This window comes from Ochotona princeps, chromosome 27 (assembly GCF_030435755.1).
Source record: "Ochotona princeps isolate mOchPri1 chromosome 27, mOchPri1.hap1, whole genome shotgun sequence".
Lineage (NCBI taxonomy): Eukaryota > Metazoa > Chordata > Mammalia > Lagomorpha > Ochotonidae > Ochotona > Ochotona princeps.
In genome coordinates, this window is record NC_080858.1 from 6,909,523 (window position 1) to 6,932,648 (window position 23,126).

The following is a 23,126-nucleotide window of genomic DNA, read 5'->3' on the forward strand; positions in this document are numbered from 1 at the left end:
GCACACGCTGGGCTGCACCTGCTTCCACACGCTGCTTCCTGGGGAACCCGCCTCTTCCCGCAGCTGTCCCGTGTCTGTGCATTCACAGCAGCGATGTACGAGGGCCCAGTGTCCGCACTGTGACAACACTGAATACTCTCCTCCATGTTCCCAGCCTGCTCCGTGGGAGTGCAGCCACCTCTCCCTGTGGTTTCAAATGCTACTTCCACGCTGATCAACCCCATAGTGGCAGGCCCCATAAATAGATCTTTTTAAAAATCAAACATTTTTGGAGCCAATCTGCATAATCCAAACCCAGCTCTGACCCCTTGGCAACTTTTGCCACCTTTCTAAATACTACTAGGTTCCTACCTTATATGTTGCCATGAGGACTAAATTATTAGTAGTCACATTCCAGCTAAGTGCTGTTTCTTATCTGAGCTGCCTCAAACAGCACTTGCCAGCGATAAGCACGCTGTTGCTGTATCACAGTACATTCCTTTATAACAGGCCCAAGCTGATAAACAGCCAGGACTCACACTCCAGTTTGGGCTAAGATGACAACACAACAAAATACCAGCCGTGGAAAGTGTATCCCTTAGTTAATACAGAGGAAAATTGGGGCCAGCATGTTGGCTCAACTGGCTAATCCTCCCCTTCCATTTGGGCTCTGGGTCCTATCCTGGTTGCTCCACTTCCCAATCCAACTCCCTGCTTGTGGCCTGGGAACACAGCTGAGGATGGCGCAATGTCTGGGACCCTGCACCCACACGGGAGGCCCAGAAGAAACTCCTGGCTACTGGCTTTGAATCAACTCAGCCGGGGCCATTCTAGCCATTTGCGGAGTGAACCAGTGGATGGAAGATCTTCCCCTCCATCTGTCAAATCAGCCTTCCAATAAAAATAAATCTTAAAAACAAGTAAACAAAAAGTATAGAGATGAATGCAAGGGAGATCCTGCTTTAATGCCTTAAGTAACCTCATGTCCGTGTCTCCTTGTACCTGAGAAGGCAGGTCGGCTTAAAAAGGCACGGCATGGCAGGCCAAGAGCCCAGCAGCCCTGATGCATTAGTTGCCTCCCCAACACATCTGCTCTCTCCTTTGCTTAGCTGCCCAAGTTTTGCACTGCGATTATTTCTTAGGAATTATTTATTTGTGTTGAAAAAACTTACACAGAAAACGACAGACAAAGAGAAAAATCTTCAATTCGCTACATCACTCCCCAAGTGGCCACAATGGCCAGAGCTGAACTGATCCAAAGCCAGAAGCCAGGAGTCTCCTCTGGTTTTCCCATGTGGATGCAGGATCCCAAGGCTTTGGACCTTCTGTCTCCTCAACAGTGGCCATCAGGGAAGATAAAGTAAGCACAATACTAGCTGCCATCACAGCTCCTGTAGCCACGGAGGTTGACAGAAGTCCACGCTTCCATCCTCGCAGCCCAGTGTCCCTGACCACGGTATTCTGGCCGAGCGGTGACGGGGCGGCTCAGCTTTCCTGTATGCTACAGCCAGGCCTTGTCCTATAAACCCTGGCTGCAAATGTCCAGAGGATGAATGCGGATAGCAACCTGGACAACATGCACTGACAATATCCTCTCTGCCGCCATCTCTTATTTCTTTACTTACCTACTTAAACGGACAGATGGGCAAGGAGGAAGGAGGGAAGGTCAAACAGGGACAAAACGGGAGAAGAGGGAAGAGCGAGCCAGGCGGCTCCTCTCTGCGCCGACTTACTCAACAAACCCTCTAGGAGCCAGGGCTGGAACTCAGGTTGGGTCTGCCACGTGGGGAGCCATCGAACCAAAGCCCCCCTGCGGCCTGCCTGCACGCTCGCCACCAGGAAGCTGTGAGGTAGAGCAGCCCTGGAATCTGAGATAAGGGAGTTCTCCCCAGGGGATATTTTTTTTAAAGACCTACTACATCAAATGTGTGGTTTCTAAGAACTTTTCCTCTTTACAAAAGAATATGATCTTAGCATAAAAAGTCAAGAAGCTGCAGATAAGAAAAAAGGTGACAACGGTAAGCCTGGGTCCCAGGGATATTCACTACTGACAGTTCCCCAAGCAGGACGTGACCACTAGGTCAAAGCCCCAGGCCGGTGGCTTGCTTTCAGTTTCACCAGATGTACAATCTCTCTCAAAATGAAAGGATAGCAAAGTGGTGGTGCCCATATTCCATGCAGGTCCCTCTCAACTGTGTAAGCAAATACACCGTTACGGCAACCAAGCAGTAAGAAGATAGGAGAGTTGCTCTCCATTTAAAACCCACACATACACCATGACTCACTGAATAACGACTCATGCCCAATGTACCAAATGAAAGATGCTATGCCTATTTGTTTTAGATACAACATGATCTTAAAGGTTTTACTATATAGTAATCACAGGCAAAAGTGAAATACAAAACATGTCACTAAAAAAGACCAACTAAATGAAACTGCAAGATAAATGCTTGATTTCTTACAATGTGAATGAATTACACAGTGAACCTTGAGACAGATCCCAAAGTAAAACTGGGAGAAAAAACTTCACAAGTTCTATAGACAGAAAGAAACCATCAGACTACTCTAAGAGCAAGTGTGCCAAGGAAATACAGCAGGATGATACCAAGGCTGGGACAAGGACTGGAAGAAAATCGGTACCAGCCTTGGTCCTCAGCCATGGCAGGAGTTTCAAAAGTTAACCAAGAAACAGGGAGGCAAGTGTATTTAATTCCTTGTATTACTATGGTAATGTCTGCCTGGTACATAGAAGTGTTGAACTGCGAAGACCAAAAACGTGAGAGGCAAAGAAAACATCCATCCAGCATTCAAGACAAAGAGGGGCAGTAAGCTAAGAACCAGGAAGAAATGCCACCATCTAGTCAGCAACACGGAGCCAGCAGCACGGGAGGACTGTGGGTTAGCACCTGCAAAGGGGCCACTGGCAGGCACCAGACAGCAGGAATGTTAGCTTGGGTTGGGAAATGTGGCACTCAAGAGCCCAGCCCCGCGGCGACTCTGAGCAGGCTACTGGGAACCTGTTGAAATGCCAGCCGACAGAGGCAGGTCAAGCGCAGCGGCTGACAGATCTGATTAGAAAGCAGCCTGTTTTAGACGGGGGGATGGGATCGACACTTTTCATTTCCCCAGGCTCCATTTCTGGGTCATCCGATGACACTTTATCAAGCACAGAAATTTACAAATCCAGACCACACTCAGCAATTCACTAAGTTACAACTTGAAAGAAAACAAGCAAATATCTCACATTTTTACCTTACAAATGAGACAGCATCCTAACCTTTTTTTTTTTTTTTTTTCACTTCAAATTTTAACTTGAGACAGGAGACAGAGCATGCTTCTGTCTGCCGGATCAGTGCAGCAGGACCACAAAGAGCAGCGCCAGGCCAGGCCAGCAGCCAGCAGCCATCCTAAGCCACCTGCCCCAGCACGAATCTCAGGGACGCTCAATGACACTCTGCTCGAAGCCTCCTGCAGACGCTCAGTTCCATTCATGCAGGCTTCTCCACTTCCAGGGAGGCTCGTCACAGATGCCCGAGCCTCAGCAAAGCCACACAATCCTCATCAGCGCACGAAACACGCGCACATCCCCATCCCAGCAACACTAGCACTGTATACTGTGTGTGGTTCTTAGTGGCAGCCTGGTCTTTCCAGAAACTGCCCAGAGCTTTCAGAACTATGTATAATGACAATGTGCAGTAAAGGTCTGCAAATGCCCCAGCAAGCAGTGCCTCAAAACTTCTGATATACCGTGCAAAAGTGACTCAAACCTCCGATCTATCATGTGGGCTTTCAGACTAAACTCAACACTAGTCACTTCAACAGCCTGGTGGTAGCTAAAACAAATGACGACCACGCATGACGGTTTGCTTTTGAAACTGACTGCAGGAGCTTCTCCCCACGCCCCGGTCCACCACCTCGGAAACAACTACTCATCCCACTGACCTTCAGTAACACAGGCAGTATGCATCTCACTCGTCTCTGCCGGATCCTGGATCACTTAGGAAAACTGGAGAGTCTTACACACACACACACACACACACGGTGGGCACAACTGTGGAGCTCCCTACGTCCACTGCTGCCCGTCACCAGGATCAATAGTCATGGGCCAGGCCTCCCACGGCTGAGCCGAGACTGGCGCCTGTAAACCCGCTGCTGCTTTAGTTCAAATTCAGATCTATTAAAAGCAACTCCAACACAAGTACCTCTTCAGCTCAACATACAGCATACACACAAAAGGATAAATTCACATCCCAGGGAGGACAGAAAGATGAGGGGCCATGCCACATCACACCCAGGCTTCTTCCCTCGCCTCCTGCGGTGGGTGAAGCCCGTGGGTGAGGCGGAGCCACCTGCTGCCTTGTTCTCCCTGGCACCCGGGTGTGCTGTGGTCACAGTCCGCTCACTGCTCTGCTTGGTAAGACGAGGCTCCAGAGCACGTGACAAGGCAATCAGGAAATCTGTAGAGAAATCTAAGAAGTGAACTTTCCTATGTTTTCCTTATCTAAAATAATTTAGTGATTGTACCTGTAGAATCATGATGGGATTTTAGTCAACACATTTTTTTTTTTTTAGAAAATTGAAAAAATAAAAGCAGATTGCAGAGTCCTGCCCATCTCCCCCAGCAGATATCTAAGGCAAGGGTGTCACACACCATCTGGAAACCGAGCTGAAAGTGAAGGCGCTCACAAACAGTTAGGTTTTTCCTGCTCTTTGGAAGAAATTCTTTCAAGTGAAAATGTTTGATAGAGATTCAAATATAAATATAAAGATTCTGTGGTTTTTATTCGATTCCGGTAAAGAACAACAAAGAAAAAAAAAAGACCTCTTCTTTCCTGTAATGTAGGTCACAGGAGATGTTATAAACAGATTTAATCACCATCACATATAGAAGTTTTTTCCTCCATAATTTGTAATTTAAAGATGTATGTATCTGAAAAGCACACACACACACAAACACACACACACACAGAGAAGGCAAGGAGAGCAAGATGGACAGCAACAGTGACATCCTCCCTCCACTGGCTCACTTGCACAAAATGGTCCCAGCAGCCAGGAGCCAGAAGCCAGGAATGCTGCCTGGGGCTCCTCCTCGTGAGGCAGGAACCCAAGGAACTGAGTGACTATCTGCATGTTAACAGTGGTCTTGCTATGGACGACTCAAGGACCGGCTCGCTGGGCCGCACTACAGCACGCGCTCTAGCATCATCAGTGTGGTGGTCTGTATTGAGGGATACAATTACCCCGGTTTCACATGGCCAGAAACGTCCCATGACTGCATGTATATGTGAGAAAATGTATTTGAGTAGTATGTTTTGAGAAATACACATACACTAAGCATCTTCTTTGGCCTTCCAGAAGACTTAAGATCAAATGCCCTGCTAGAACAGTTGCTAGAACACCTGCCGCTATGTACACAGTCCACCAAAGACAAAACATTCAAGCAATGTAATGAACTCAATACAAAACAAGTCACATTTCACTCCCCGAAGGCCAATAAATTCAACCTTGGGAAAGAAAATGTTCAAGAGAAATGATGTGATTAAGTCTTAGGATGTTGCCGCCAAGTCTGTGCTATCAGTAACCCGCCTGTGAATGAAGCTCTCTTTGGAGCTGCACTAGCAGCCTGACTTCAACCAGGCAGCCTACTCCGAGGGAGCAGGCCTCACTACGGTTATTGGCCCTGCTTACACAAGCCTTTGACTTCAAGGAGTGGCTGAACGAATGAATCACAAGTTGAGAGATGCGTTAGTACGAAAAGGCAGGAGTCGTTCACATTGGGACAAAGCTCTCTATATTCAGCTAGTGACCAACTCAGTCACTCCCAAACTGGTCACAGTCCTGAATGTAAGTGGAAGAGGTTTTGTGTTTCAACCGTTTCCCAGAGAAACAGCTGTTGGAAATGCTGCTACCATCGAGCGGCCTCTTAGTGCGCAACGATATCAATAGCACAGACGGAGTGACCAGTCACTGAAAGCTTGGAAACCCACAATCAAGAAAGCAGCAACGACCACGTCAGCCCTGGGGACCACGCCTTGAACGCTCCTTCCCCCTCAGGGTTTTCCAAGCTCTGTCCTCACCGGGTGGAGGGCCAAAGGACTGAACTCCGGCTCTGGGGCTCCTTAACACACCAGGACTGCCCCCACCGAAAGCAGGGCCCTCTGAAGGGCAGTTAACACTGTTGGCTTGGGGATTCAGTTGCAGTAGCCTTTCCGAAGCCAACGCAGACAGTGAACGCAGGGCAACGGGGCAGTAATGAAACAGATGGACGCCCACCTACAAGCATGATTGATGCAGTACATTTTCCAGGGAGAAAAAAAATACTGATGCTTTGCTCAAGTGTTTCTGCTCTGCGATTCCTCCTCATAGCAATCTATACACAGTTATTCCTTCCAAATGCCAGGCGTATTTCACAGCCCTAGACCCATTAGAATCAGACATTTTACAAAACCAACTGGCCACAGTGAGGACCTGTCAGACATGAAATCACTTTTCAGGGAATAAACTCTTACTATTTGTATTGTGCGTCTGTGAACAAAACACTCCGTTTTGCCTCATTATTTTATTGACACTAAGAAGGAATAACATAGAAAGGACTGACAACGTGGCAGAGTGGGTGAAGTGCTCCGGCATCCTAAATGAGCACTGGTTTGTGCCTCGGCCAGAGAGAAGCAGAGGAAATGGCCTGAGTCCTTGCGTCCCTGCCAGCCATGCTGGAGACCCAGAGGAAGCCCTGGTCTCCTGGCCTCTGCCTGCTCCAGCACTGGCCACGGCAGACGTCTGCGGGACACGCCAGAGGGTGGGAGACCCTTTGCCCCCACACACTGTCTACACAGAAGTTAATCTGCCTTCCAAGATAAATCAATAAATCTTTATAAACAGGAAAAAAATAAAATTGTAAACACAACTGATAAAGGGTTCATAAGCTGAATAAAGTAAGACAAAAGTGAAAATAATTTTTTAAATTGTCAGCTTTAACTGAGTACAAAAATGCACTAAAAGAACTACACATAATACTTGAAAAATACATAACCAAAGATATATTTGTAAAATTAGAGAATGCTTACTTTTATTAAAATTTTTAGTTCTCTTAGAAATGAAAACAATAGGGCCCAGCACGTTAGCCTAGCAGCTAAAGTCCTCGTCTTGTACACGCTGGTTCTAATTCTGACAGCCACGCTTCTCATCCAGCTCCCTGCTTGTGGCCTGGGAAAGCAGCTGAGGACGATGGCCCAAAGCCTTGGGACCCTGCACCTGCACGGGAGACCCAGAAGAGCTCCTGCCTCCTGGCTTCAGATCGGCACAACTGGCTTCTGCCGTCACTTGGGGCGTGAACTCTCAGATGGAAGATCTTCCTCTCCATCGCTCCTCCGCTCTGTATATCTCGCTTTCCAATATAAATTTAAAAAATCTTTTTTACAAAATGAAAGCAGCAGAGGATGGCCCACATGCTGGAGCGCCAGCCCCCACTTGGGAAGATGTGCCAGAACTTCCTGCTTCAGCCTTGCCCAGCCCTGGATAGAGCGACCATTTAGAGAGTGAATCTGCTTTTCAAAGAAATAAAAGATTTTTAAAAATCTTACATCATGAAAATACACTGATCAACTTATTATACATGTATGATGAAAAATTCTTACATAGCTTAACTCAGTTAAAAAAAATAGCTTGTACTATTATTTCTCTGGTACCCCTTCCTTTCTCTGCAAGCCCAACACGCATCTTTGAAGTCCCACAAAAAACCAAAAACAACAACAACAACAACAACAAAAAACCAACCACAGCTGTTTTGCAACATCTTCCTTCCCTGGCAAGCAGGTCCTTCCTGACTGCTGTCCAGGCCTCACTGCCAGGGCGCTGTTTCCAGAAGCAGCATGCTGCTCCTAATCCTCCAATCACTTCATAGCAACTTCCTGATAAAGACATTAGCTTCAGAAAGACACCAAGGCCTTCCTATTTGATGTCTCCAACATCTGAAGCTTAAGAATTCAGTGGGTGACAACACCACACAACAGTTACCAGTGTCCAAGAGATTATCTGGTAGATAACGGAATGATTGCTTCAAAGACAACATACAGAAAAAAAAAAAAAAAAAAAAAGATAAAACCGGACTCTGATAAAAAAAAAAAAGTGCCTGGACTTTCAGAATCATGAGAAGAGGGAGAGAGAGAGAGAAAAAAAAAAAAAAAAAAAGCATTGGTCGCTTACAAAGTGTACACAAACATGATTGGGAAACTAATTAAATAACTGCCCTAAGTGCTACCTAGGGCTTTAACAAGGTTTCAGCGAACCACACCAATCATCTGGTTTGCAAGACTTCCTACTGGACATCAACGCCAACCACTCATTAGACCCCAAACTACCTTGGGAAATAGCTGTGGCTAAGATTTACACAGACCAGTCACGGGCTAAACTGCTGCTTCAGGGGGAAGTATATCACTGGCACACAGAACATGACAGTGTGAAAGGTTGATCAGAAGACGCATGTCAGAGGCTCTGCCCCACTAGGTGGGATGGAACTCGGATCTGGAACATTCTGACGTTGCTATCATGCTCAGAAGGCCCAGTTGTTCCCTTACTGAAACCTTTCCATCCCTGTCACCATGCAGACCTGGCACGCGGTCTCCTGGGGAAGGTGACTTACTCTATTTCATATAGGACACTGTTGTGGTCCTGGGCAGCTGGTTCAGAGTCATGAGTTTGAACTCTCCCACCTCCGTGGTTCCTTCTGCCCACGTGAGCTCCTCACCTGTCAAACCCTAGCACCTGAAAGGGGGCGGCAGTGTGCTGCTGCACAACCAGTCCCCGCACAAGCCCCCCAATAGGCCTTGACAGGGAGGGGCTCTCTCTCTTGCTGCTGGGCTTCCATCACTCTGGCACTCTGACTCTTGGCCTCCTCAGTACCCGCCTGCTCTCTGGCTCCTCATGGCCAGACTGAGGACAGGCAGCCCTCGAACATGGCCCCTGCGTGTCTGTATTCCTCACCCTCTCTTCCTGCTTGGGTGAGTCAGTGAACACGCTCATGCTAAGATCCTTGGTATTTCCACTGTGTGCCCTTTCAATAGGTCAGAGAGGGACGAGACCTGGCAGTGATGGAATGTGGGCAGAGAAGCCAGGAAAGGTGAATGTGTGATGCTTTGTGTATGTGTCCAGATTGTTGGCTGCATGTCTCCTGGGATCATTTATATATTGCTGGGGAAGCTGGGACGCAGGTCTTCAGTTTAACAGACGAGGTTCATGGTAATGACCATTTCGATTCAGACTGGATTGCTGCACGAACTTGGCATTTGCTAATTTCTAGTGGGCCCTGCCATCACCAAGCTTAGTTAATAAGACTATTTAATGCATCCTAGATTTCTCTGGCATGATCTTTGTTACACCCCGTAATGAAATGATCACATCAAACACATTTGTCATGCCTCCTTGATAGACTGTACAATCCAGAGAAACATCATAGGAAATAAACTGCCATGACTCTCCGGCACACACAAGAAACACATGCATTCTTTAGGCAGAAAAAGCCCCATCAATCAGAAGCCCAACGCTCTACAGTCACATACAATACCTGCATGAAGCTGCCCTGCACTCCTCCGCCCCCAGGGAGGCCGTGCCGCAAACACAAAGCGCAGTCCGTGTAGACATATGAACATAAGTGCTGGGCACTAGTACAATAGAGAGTGCCATCAGTGTTAGGAGGGTTCAGCATGGCCTTGAGGACTTAGCACTAACAACCAGCAGGCTCCCAGCTGCATCCTGCAGAAGCCTAGGTCCCCTGATGGAAGCTGAACTGCAGCCACTACGTGCCTTTGTTACTCTCATGTGCGTGGTTGCACTTCTGACCTGGGAACGGCGTAGATGCCATCAGAAGCTCTCCTCACCCGAAGGCTAGAAATCAGCTGGATTCCCGGTCTTCTGGACTCCCTCAGTGCTCACAGGAGGGACCCACAGTGAGGACACTGGGGGACTGACCGCTGGCAACTGGTAAACCACACGGGCCTCAAGCAAGAGTATGAAAAACTTGCACCGCCTGTCTGTTCACCTCACTTCCTGCCACACAACATATGCTGGTCTTCAAACTGCAAGGCTCAAGGACTATAATGTCTGCAGGGACGACGCAGGCATGAGGATCTGCCTCTGATGTGGCAAACGTGGCTGAATGAAAATGAAAATAACAACGATGGATATATTGAAGAGTTTGATGGGAAAAAGAAGGGGGACATGAAAGAACACATGGACTAGACCCAGACAGGGAAAGAAAAATGTCAACAGAATATGCTAGACATACAAACAAAACAGAAGCTTTTGCAGGGCTCATCGGCAGTCAAGGTGATTAAGAAAAGCATGAGAGCCTTTAGACAGGTGACTAACAAGCTTCCAAGAGTCGGTGTCAAAACAAAACAAAAACGGCCTTTCACAAGCAGTGAGAGTTTCCTGAAGGATGCAATAAGATTGTCACTGTACCAGCAATGGAGATGAAGAGTGAAACTTAACAAATGCTTGAAGCAGCTACCAGCTCAGTTTTCTTTAACCTTAAATGACAAACATGAACCACAGGCCAAAGACCAACGAATTCAAATGAAGGAGAAAAGCCTTCTTCACAGTACAGAAACCAAAGAGAAAGACAAAAGTAACACACCACACACACACACACACACACACACACACACACACACACACTATTCAAAACACCATCTGTTTAACAGAAGATCAGAATGACAGCCCACTTTGCAGGAACAGTGTACTAAAACCAAGAAGGGAGTGAGTTACTTTGTGATGAAAGATGAAGCCACCAAGGAGCAGGAGTAGAGGTTCGCTGCACCGCATGGTGAGACACACCACACTGCGACGAGGTGACACTTACGCAAGAATCCACAGACTCATGGAGCAGGCGGGAAAGCTATCTGCGCGCAGCAGCTCTGACCACGGAGACCAGGCGCCGTCCACCTCCACGGGATGGAGTGCACTTAGCATCTGCCCCACACTCTGAATGCCCACTGCCACATGGCCCAAGAGCCGGGTCAGCTTCAGCAGGCCCACGGCAGCTGTGTGGAAGCAGCCTTCTGAGCAAGCACCCAGGTAACACTGACCAGTTTATGTATTTTAAAAATGTATGGAACTACTACAACTGATGGTTTTTGTTTGAATTTATAAAAATTGAAGCTTTACTACTTTCATGTTAGTTTTAAACATGCATTTATTCATTTTCTTTAAAGGGCAGAGTTAGGTAGCGAAGAGCTCTTTAACTCGTCATTTCCCCATGGCTTCAGTGGTTGGGAGCTAGTCAGTGTGAAGCCAGAGCCAGCTCGGTCCCAGGCTCCCCTGCATGAGAGGGGATGCAAGAACTTAAGCCATCCTCCTCCGCGTTCCTATGCACATCACCAGGGAGCTGGATGTGGAACAGGTGGTACTCAGAGCATTGCTCAAGTGGGATGTCAGCACTGCAGGATGTGGCTTAACCTGCTGTGCCACATTGCCATGCCCTGAACTGAACTCTTCTGATAGGACAGTTCTTTTGGATTTATGCAGTAAATACCACAGTCCAAACTTTTCCAACTCTACTTAAATTAGTCAACACATCTGTTACTTCATGCGGAGCATTTGGCATGCATACACTCAGAGAACGCTAGGTGTGACTACAGGCCCTCAAGCAACTTTCAGGCCCTGTGCTAAACACCGCCACCCCCAGCACCGGGGCAATGCACACGGCACAAAGAAGCGGTGGAAAAGAATCACGAGTGAGTGTGTACATATCCTCACGTCAGCTGCAGAACGAGGCAAATAAAGATGAACCTGAAAGTTCTGTGTGCTGGAGTTCTTCTGAAAATCAGCTAAGTGCAATACAGGAAAGCGGGTGGGAAAGAGAAGCAGTGATATTTAAGTAACTGGCTCACTGGCATCTGGGCTCAATAACATCTCTGTTTCTACTCTCTCGATCTGCCTCTCCCGCTCGTCCCACTTCGTGTGTGTGTGTGTGTCTGTAACTCTACTTTTCACATAACTCTTTTCAAAAAATGCAGCTTTGACTTACTCAAAGATGTCTTGAATACACTGTTGAAAATATGAAGCATAAAAGAAAAAAAAAATACAAACAAATGATCTACATTAGATTTTGTTTAAAGATGTCATTGACAAAGTGATATGGAAGCCAAAACCTGATAAAATATTCATAGTGCATGTGTCTGGAAAAGGACCTGTATCCAGAATTGATGAAAACGCACTTGTAACTAAGTGAAGACAGACAATCAAAAAGAGAGCAAATGATTCAAACATACAAACACTTTACAACAATTTTATCTGTAAGATAAAATACTACGAAGCAATCAAATGCGCAGCCTGCATTTCTCAGTTGGAGGTACATGCACTCTGCAGATACCATACCAAACATCGATGGGTTTGCGCAATAAAACAGAGAACAGAACTGGGGGCAGGGGCAACTAATTATCCTGAAATTTATTTTGAGCTTATTCTGTAGCACTTAATGGAAGATATTAGAAGACATTAAGTAACAAACGCAGAACTAAAGGACATTAAGTTGACTGAAGAAAAGCCATCCACTGAAGGACAAATACATCATATTCTCCTTGTATGCAGGAGCTAAAATTTATTTTAAAAATCCCAAAGTGACAAAGGATTTTCTGTATATGTCAGTTTTTCTACAAATAGAATTCTTTGTCAAAATTTGTTTTAGACCTTCATCAGATTGAAAGAAATAGGAACTACTATAGTTTTCATGCTGTTCTTATTTCCGTGATTGCGATAAGTGAAGCTGAACACCTAGTATGATTACTGCTTACAGACCTGGCCTATTTTCCACCGGGCTTTTTGCTTTGTATTTGTTCAACTCTTTATTTAGAGCCAAAAAGCATTTGAATATAATATAAATTTCAAATGTCATCTCAAAAAGTTAGTAAAATATTATGTATAAGATTTGTGCCATTGCAATGGATTTTTTTTATAATAAAGAGTGTAATTCAGATATTGTTTCTTAAAAATGTTAAGGGCAATAAAAATAGTTAATCATCTATGTTTTCACAGCTTTTCATCTCTAACAAAAATACTTAGGTTATAAACAGCAGTTTACACATACCCTTGAAAGAGTTAGATATCACAATCACTAATGGGAATCAACTTGGTTAACAGTGATAAATGCTGCAATCAACAGATTTACAGCTATCTGTACATACCTCCTAATAAATATATGTACTCCAAAATCCTTCTTTCACAAAGGCTAACCCCCACCCATTACTTCCTCCTTCACAGGATCCCAGTGATTCCATTTCCTCGGATGCTACACTATCCAGCACACTTCCTCAAGACCTCCCTGACCTCTGCCTGCTGTCCACAAAGCAAGCTAAACTGCACACTTTTCCCTCATTATTCCTTCACCCCCAGGGCTCTCACGGGTACTCTTCTCACCTACGCTTCTCCAACTCCTTCCATTTCTTCATCTCTCATTGACTTCTCACTCAGTAATTCACTCTGTGCCTTAATCACTCCACCGCAGCTGCTCTGAAGTACACACTGCCCGAGCCACATGCAGTCATGTAGGAGTCAGTTTATTCTGCATCCTCCAAAATGGAGTTTATTAAGATGTTCATAAAAATTTAGTAGTTTCTTTCCATTTTTATTACTATTCGTTTCTGTTGAAATAACAACCAGAAACAGACAGGAAGACAAAAGGTTCTTTAAATGTTCGATGTCCACCATGTCCCATGTCTTACAGTCCCATGCCACAATGAGTTACCAATACCATGGATCTGGGAACCATTTTGGGAAAAAAAAAATTGTTCTAGTACATAAAGTTCCTGTCTGTTGATCCAGAGTTTATACTCATGCGTATACTAGCTATCAATCACCATCCACCATCTTCCGTGTTTCCACTGTCTTGTGTGCCCGGAGTCTCAGAAGCGGTGCTGTATTTGTGTTCCCAATGCTTCCTACTTTGAATCAGCAACATTCTCATGCGTGTCAATCAGACAGCTGTGTACACGATTCCCACGCCTCTACCTCATTAACTCCATTTTCTACTTTAAGAACAATAACTCTACATGCAAATCTTAAACAAATATCACCATTCCAGTTGGTATCTCTTATTAGCTCCAATTTCAAGTTGGTCAATGTTCTTTCGAACAAATAGCAGGAGTCTAGAGGCACAAGTCCTCACCTTGAACGCACCGGGATCCCATACGGGTGCAGCTTCTAATCCTAGCAGCCCTGTTTCCCATCCAGTTCCCTCCCTGTGGCCTGGGAAAGCATAGAGGATGACCCAAAAAGCCTTGGGACCCTGCACCTCCATGGGAGACCCATCAGAGACTCTAGGCTCCTAGCTTCAGATCAGATCAGCTCGGGCTGTTGTTGTCACTTGGAGAGTGAATCAATGGATGGAAGATCTTCCTCTCTGTTTCTCTCCCCCTCTGTGTATCTGACTTTTCAATAAAAATAAAATAAAATCTTAAAAAAAACCACAGTCTTTCTTCTAAGAAAGCACAACATTTGCGTCCAGGGCCTGGCTGATACCAGCTACACAAATGCTCTTGGTCAAGAGTATCAGGCATAGCGGACATCACTGAAGGCTCACAACCCTATAAGGGAGGAATAAAATGTGTATGTGGCTTATAGATGAGAATAATCAGGTACAGAGAGCTTCACAGCCTCACCCAAATCAACAGTTATATTACAAGGCCAGGGATAAATTCAGACGCTCTCACTCCAGAACACACAGGTCTGTTACTTCCCCTTTTAGTTCTGTTTTTAGAGACAGTAAGGCAGGGAAAGGAAAGGCTGACTAGAAAGATTCCAAAGGAACACTATAGCAGTTATAGTCTTACAAAAGTTCCTTTGTTGTTGTTAACTCAGAGTCTCAAAATACATTGAACAAATATGCTTTGGTCATGGCCTACATGTTTTATGACTTCACATGTGAAGATATATCTGCTGAGACTTTAGTTTTCAAGTGATTTTTAAACAGATTTATTTTTAATACAAAGTCAGATATACAGAGAGGAGGAGAGACAGAGAGGAAGATCTTCCATCTGATGATTCACTTCTAAAGCGGCCACAACGGCCAGAGCTGCGCGGATCTGAAGCAAGGAGCCAGGAGCTTTTTCAGGGCTTCCCACATGGGTGCAGGGTCCCAAAGCTTTGGACCATGCTCCACTGTTTCCCCAGGCCACAAACAGGGAGCTGGATGGAAAGCGGGGCTGCCAGGATTAGAACTGACGCCTATATGGGATCCCAGCATGTGCAAGTCGAGAACTTTAGCCGCTAGGCTACCATGCCAGACCCTCCACAATTCTTTTTGAACAGCACTGCATTAAATGCAGACGTAACTACTGGGATCTTACAAATCCTGCAGTAGTCTTGAGAGATCTTCATCAACTATTCAGAATCAACAGGAGCCACTCTTTCTCTAAAGAACTTTTTTCTTTAGCAGTGTTAGGTAGCTGTCAGTTAAAAATTCTTTCAATTATCACCTGTCTTAAATTGTATTCCTAGGTATTTTATTTTTTAAATACTATTGTCAGTGGGATTGTTTTCTTGATTTCTAAGTATCCATTATTGCTGGTGTGTATGTCTTCTCGTGTGAGCATTGTGAATTCATCTTTCAACCTATACATACTCTGCCTTTCCACAGGCATTATGCAAAAAAATAAAATATCAGCACTGAATTCACAGGAGATAACTTAAACATGCATCAAATTTCAAGACAAAGAAAAGTTTAAAAATGTACCCACTTGTATGGACATTCACCTCTCTACCCCAGCTTGGGTAAGATAAAAATGAGAAGCTGTCCAGCAGCTAACATCAACCACACTTGGCCTTACGTGCAGAACCGAACCATGGAATGTGAGTCACACACGCCATTAGAAACTCGGGGATTAAAGTGTCTCCAAGCAGAGACCCCACAAAGCCAGAAAATGCCTGGGACACACTTCATTTGGACCAAATGGCCTGAGGAAAAGAGACCAGACATCTTTACTCACCCGGGTTTCATACAAGGAAGTCATCCGCGAACAAAAATACACATAGGCAGACAAGCGCCAGGTGGAAAACATGAACATGTGAATTAGCAAGCAGTTCTCTCAAACAGTTCTGAGCACGGACCGTGAGAGCACAGCCAAGACGACGGCAGGACCGCACGGCCGAGCTCACGGCACACGCTGCCTCGAGCGACCTGGGCCCTCAATTCTCAACACACGGGAGGCAGGCTAAAGACTCAATCTCCACCCATCGGATTACCTGCAGCCAATGTCGACAGCCTGATCAGAGCATCAACAACTCCAGAGTAGGGATTCAGTCCCAAAGCTCCTACAAGAGCACCGAGGTAGACAGAAGGGCAACCCCTTCCGCCACACATACTTCCACCTCGTCCGTGACGTGTCACAGCGGCTGTGAGCCTCCCATTTCCACTCTGCCTGTGGCTGTGTGGTCCCCTCCCTCACCAGCGCACACCGGGAGAAAGACAACTTAAAAACATCGAGTCACAAGACATAGCAAAATTTAACAAGCTACCTACTTGGATGCACAACCACCTCTCATCTCACCTTTCGTAAGATACAAGTGGGAAAGCTTCCAGCAGCAAAGACTAACCATATTCAGCCACACTACATCACCCATGTCCTCCCCGCTGAATGAGATCCAAGACTATGGAGTGTGAGGCCATGGCTGGATAAACATTCCCAATTTTCTCCCATGGGGAAGGGTCCCGATTTTCTCCCATGGGGAAGTCTATTTTGGTGCAAAAAAAAAATAAATAAATTTGAAAACTCATGCACAGTGTTTTTGTAAGAGACATTTCCATAGATGTTTTTGGAGACCCCCCTGTATACGTGGCATGAATTAAACAGAAACCTCAAGGGCTTAAGTCAGAGACCTGGAACATAACCCAGGCCACACAGGCCAACAGAGCCTCATACTGATTCACTGTTCTGTGACTTAAAGTTCCTGTATGATTTTTTGTGTCCATTCACAAAGGCATATTGTTCAAGCATCTTCCAGCTTGGAATCTGAGAAGCCTAAATAGAGTGTGTTACCTCAGATTCATGAAATCACAGATATATTTCCTCTAACAAGACAAAGATAAGTAGTAGAATGAAAAAAATTAACAGAACTAACATCAATCACGTGGAGCAAGGTAGACTATTTAAAATCTCCATTTAAAGTTTTCCTAATTTTGCTCCCTAATTCACAGTAAATTTCTTCCTGTTCAATAAAAGACATCATGTGAACAACACTGATTTAACTTCCAGGGTTTCTATCATTTAGAAGTATTACAAGGAAAATCTTCCATGCACCACTTACACAAAGTAGACAGGACCATAAATCCTCTTGAAATAATTACTTCATGTAAAATAGTGAAATAGGTAAGCCATTTGAGAATTATATCAACAAAAGAAAAGCAAAATTCAAAAACCAATGCCTATATGATAACTGTAACAAATGCTTTAAAAACTCATAGGTTACTTAGAAATCTTAGGGCATGAGCAACACTCCCATGCCATAAAGCATCCATACTTACCTCGTTCCTGCTATTATCTCATGAACGTCATTAAAAGCCAGAAATTACGAGTAATCATTAAGCTGAGGGCAATCCAGTTATATGCATTTCAAGTGTTCAGTTCTATTTTGAGTCTATCATAAAATTCTCAAACTTTCGGTTTACATAAGCACATTTTTCCCCCTCCAAAATACACCAAGAAAAGTAAATGGCACGAAACTGAACAAACAGTTACGAAGCTCTCAGGGGAGGGAGCCAGAAGCAGAGCCTACATGTGTAACGGACGCGGCCCCTGGATTACCTGGGCATTCAGCAGCTCCTCGCACCTCTGGGCTTGCTTCTCAATGGCGGAAATGTACTGTCTCTCAATAGCTTCGACTTGCTGCTTAACTGAAGACTGCAGGAGCGCCTGGAAGACAAGCAAACAAGGCACTTGGGCAACAAGCAAAACACAAGGGCCGCGTCCCAACACAGTGCCTGGACAGAGGGGCCTATCTGACATGCAACTCGCTCCTTGGCGCACAGCGAAGCACCTGGGCCTCCAGCACGAGGTGCCACAGCCACCGGCAGGCTTTCCCACTGCCAGGGTGACAGGGTTTCGGGCTCAGGAGTTCATGCCACACACCTTTTCCTTGGAAAAGGCCAAGTCACCGAAGATGAGCAAGCGAGTGAGTTGCTCTGTTAAATCTAAGCTCAGCTCAGTGGGGACCACACAGGACGAGGAAAACAGGAAAGCTGCTGCAGGAGAAGAGAGAAAAAAAAAAAAAGAGAGAGAGAAAAAAGCCAGACATACTTCACTGGCTGACAAAACTCCACATCCTCTCGGCACACTGTAAGATCCCAGGGGCCAAGTATGATCTTCAAGACCACAAGTCAAGTCGAAGCAGATGGAAACTCGCAGCCACTTCAAACGCACGAGCCCAGTCCCCCCGCCCCCCCAGGATGGCCACACTCTCAGGTGAAAAGGTACAAGGCACAGTGTGCAAGCCAGGATCTCAAGGTCATGGTCACAGAAAGTGATTAAGCTTGGGACAGTGGACAGACTTGTGCGGGTAGCACAACTGCTGGAAGCTAAGCGAGCTAAAGATGTGGGCACTAGTGCCACAGCTGCCAGCACAATGCTTGAAGATGTTCCACCCGCCAACGTCCTGGTCAGAAAGGCCCAGAATACTGTCAGCTTTTTAAAGTTTCATTTATGTTGTGCTAACATGGTACCACTAGGAACTTAATGCCATTTACAAATATTAAATTATTCTAAGATATACAATCAACCACATACATAGCAATTCCTCCACAAATATTCTATTTTTAAAGTTCTATCTGGGTAATTAACTGTTCGTCATCAAAATGGTAAGTTGAAATGGACACATATCTTATAGAAAACAGACTATTGGCACATTTACCGAGCAAGGAGAATGGAGCCAAATCTCTTAACCTCTATTTTGAAATGGAAACAACATGCTTTAAGATGTTAAATAAATAGGCATGCATTTTTAAAAACTGACATGAAAATACTCTTAAGAACCTCTGGATATGCCTCCTATTTCCATGTAATTAGCTTTCTTTTGCAAATGTTGAGACTGTCTGATGGTAAAAGTCTCCAAGTCAGGGTCATCACTCTGAAGCCACAGAATCACAACAGTGTGTCAAGAAGAGAAAGTGTGTCAAGAAGAGAAAGCTCCCAAGCTCTGAGCACAACACTGGGGACCAGAACCTGCTCTAGTTTAGTCCTTGATTTGGACAACACGTATGTTTGGAAGAATCCATAACACCAATACAGCACCGAAGTATGATTCTTTTACATTGTAAAGTAACATAAATCTCTTTTCCTTTTGGAAAACAATACAATGTAGCTATTTCTTGGCACACATCACAAAAATTAAAGAGTGATAGTTATTGACAACTTCCTTGAAATAACCACATTCATCTTTTCTTTTTTGGAACTGGGATGACACGACTGTTGGGCTTAATGAAAAGTACTGTTTTCAATTTCCTACTTGTCGTAGTTTCCAATCAGCCCACAGTTTAAATACCCAATTGAGATTTCAGTACAGTGGATCCTGTGAAAGAGTGCTAAATTAGTGAGATGAAATAAGATTTTTAAAAAGGAGCACAATTTGTACTTTCCCCTTTAGCTACTGATCTGTACACCACACTCTCCTTTCCTTCCAAATGTGAAGAATAATGCTGAGTAGAGAAACATGCAGAGCTGTGGAGAGGCAGGAGGAGGAAAAGCTCTATGGAACTAACTGGATTATTGCAAGGACAAGACAGCTCAGCTCAGCCCCGCTCGCTCACGGACACCCACACAGCGACCAAGGCCAAGGTAAGCAAATGGGAAAGAATCATGCTGAAGACAAACTGGTACAGGTGTGTCTGAGAAAGAACAGGTACCCCAGCCCTACCAGACACTCCCCGCTGTACACAGAGGGGTCCAAAGAAATGAGAACAACCATCAACCATCACAGCAGCTGGAGCTGAGAAAGGTGAACGGCGTGGGGGAGGAGGAAGTGCTTAGGTACCAGAAATGAGAAAATCTTGCACTGCACACCATGCAGCTGCTTCTGCTCTGTGCTCATTCCCCAGATGCCAGCAGCTGGCAGGGTGCGGTGAGGCCTCAGCTGGACACAGGACGTCAGTGCAGGACTCCCTCACCGTGTCAGGAACTCAGCCACGTCAGTCGGCACCAGGGCCTTTCAGGGTGCACAGCAGTGCCAACCCACAATGGGGAGCGGAGCTGGGACGCACGTCCAAACACTGAGGAGTTTGGGTTTCCAAGCAGGGCTAAGTGGCCCTCACCTCTACTTTAAACTAGCTCTAATACACATAAGCAACACTCCTATAGCATATATGTAGGTAGAAAAAGCAAGGCATATTCCAACAGGTTTATATTAAAAAGAATACTACACCAAGGATGGGGAAGAAATTTGATTTTCTAAGTACTTAGGTCTCAGCAAACTGTTCTGTTGATTTGCAGCGTTATTCCCAGGGAACCTAACTCATGAAATCAGAAGTTAAACTATCTTATTTGAGGAATAATTTTCAAGGAGAGGACAACGTGTCAGGCTCCTTCAGGATAATCAATATATCTTACTCATCTTGATACATCGTACACAGCTTCTGAGGGCTAGGCACACCCCCACACAACTATCAGCTATGGTGACATGAATAATGCCTGTGCAAACATGACTTAAAAGGAGGCATTCCAGGAGAGTGTCCATACGATACATGTTTTTAATTTCAATATTACAAGGTTTACGCATGTATTGAAAAATCACATGCTATCCTAAGAAACAAAGTGATCTCGTCAGGCAAGGGGGACATGCACAATATTAATACCAGAATTTATTGGTACAAATACTGACTGGAAATTTCACTAAGTTTGAAATGATAATTACACAATCCAGTTATAAAACATTCATTAAACACATTGAAAGCCTACCAAAGATCAGTCTATTGTTGATCTTTTAGACTAGGCATGTCCACCTTTGGGGTCTGGCACCATGGCTAAATCCTTGCCTTGCCAGGGCCAGGATCTCACGTGGGTCCCGGTTTGCATCCTGGTTATTCTACTTCCCTTCCAGCTCCCTGCTTGGGACCTGGAAGAAGGGTAGATGATGGGCCAAAGCCTCGGGACCCCGCACCTGCGCTGGAGACCCAGAAGAAGCTTCCAGCTCCTGGCTTCAGACCAGTTCAGCTCTGGCTGTTGTGGCCACTTGGGAAGTGAAACAACAGATGGAAGCTCTTTGTCTCTCCTTCCTTCCATAAAATCTGCCTTTCCAATAACAAAAATTTTAAAAATATATATCCACTCTTTCTCCATTAGAAATTGAAGTGTGAATAAAATTAAAACTATGAAAAATGACAGATCCGTGCAAGGAAAGGGATATATAAGTTGTCTATTAAGCCAAAGGAAAACAAAAGGAAGTAAAAAATGAAATTATTGGGGGGCTGATCTGTGGTACAGCCAGTTAAGCTACCACCTGTTGCGACTTCATCCCATACAGGATTCCACGTCAAGTCCCTTCTGAAGCACTTCTGAGCTTCTTGCTCATGTGCTTAGGAATGCAGCTCACAACAGCCCAGGCGGTCAGGACCCTGCATCTATGTGAGAGACCAGGAATGAACTCCTTGGTTCCTGTCTTCAGTCTAGCCCAGCATGGTCTGCTCTGGTCGCTGGACCATGCACGTTGCAAGCTCATTCTCTCTCATATTTTGCCTTTGAAATAGATGAATGTTACCCCCCCCCCAATCCTATCACATCAATAAACATCAGATGGCTCTTTTATGGATTTAGATAGATGCTGGAATTTAAATCACAGAAATACAGCCAGAGCTGACTAGGGCAACGGAGATTAGTCCATTGTCCCAAAAAAAGCCATGGCTTTTCTTCTCCCTTGAAATAGCCCAATTGATTCAGATTTAATTCCAACTTCATAAAAATTAAATGATTCATCCCCTTTACTGAGCAGATGTGTCTCGAACCCAGATGGTGTCCAAAAGATTAATATCATGCTGGGAGTAATTATGTGACACTGAAAGAGCTCTCTATAGCAAATTGTAAGCCACAGGAATTTGAATATTTTCAAAATTTGCACCAAAAATGTTACCTACTGATCCTTTAAATCACTCTTCACGAGGGGAGGAGAGTATGAGGACACACAGCAAGCTAGAGACAAAATATGCAACAAAAGCTACACCAACGCCACCTGAGGCCCCAGAGAAAGGATGCCCAGCTCACACTGGGCAAGTAGCGCCCGTCTTAGAAGACAGCGGGGAAGCATGAGTTGAATACATGAATAAACAAATCATAATACGCCTACTCCTGGAGAATAAAACAATGCTTTATTATGAAAATCTGTATTCTGTGTTGACCATTTCTATATTTATTCTCTTGCTTTAGTTCATTAACTACAACGGCATAAGGAAAATAACTGCAGTAAAGTTTCACCTGAAAACAAGCACAATTTCATTTTTCTTGGGAGACTCTAATGTTCATTTATCGATTTTGATCTCATGTTGAAATTTCACTGTTACATTTTTATGTGGATTACTGATATCCTAGAAAGATACAAGTAGCACTATAGAAAGAAAAACGAGCGAATTGCAGCTGTAAAGGAATACTTCCATTTCCCAGTGCTAGCCTTCATCCGAGCAGGAAGGATCATCAAGCTTACTAAGGGGAGGGTGTCTGCACTTAGCGCACCCGTACCCAACACTGCAGGACCACGGTTCGTCCCAGCTGTACTTCCGTCTCCGGTCTGCTGCTAACGCACAGCTCGGGAAAGCGTAGGAGATGGCTTAAGTACGTGAATATCTGCCACCCATACAGGAAACCCAGGTGGCATTTCTGCCCTCTCTCTTCAGCATAGCCCATGCCCAGCTGGTGTGAGCATTTGAGGAGTCAATTAGTGTGTGAAAAATCTCTTCTTCCTTTCAAATAAGTAACGTTTTTTAATGTCGCAACCCTGGGGCTATTAAATGTTAGTATGTTTTATACTATTTCCTCAAAATTTCAAACATATTATGATCAAGTTTCCCCAAAGTGAGGATTACCTGACTGAAGCACATTTGTAAAAATGGTAACTATACTTATTTTACTGAATCACTTGTCTAGATTGCATACACCTGCTTTACATATCAAAACCCATACACT

The 23,126-nt window shown here is 44.9% G+C and overlaps 1 protein-coding gene across 2 annotated transcripts in view; it reads right to left on the reverse strand.

Annotated features, from left to right (window-relative positions):
• Nucleotides 1-23,126, reverse strand: part of CCDC91 (coiled-coil domain containing 91) — a 192,316-nt gene that overhangs the window by 71,534 nt on the left and 97,656 nt on the right. For both annotated transcript variants that reach the window (XM_058655774.1, XM_012929088.2), the window contains one exon: nt 17,772-17,879. In XM_058655774.1, coding sequence (XP_058511757.1) covers nt 17,772-17,879 — 108 coding nt within the window. The remainder of the gene's footprint in view (nt 1-17,771; nt 17,880-23,126) is intronic.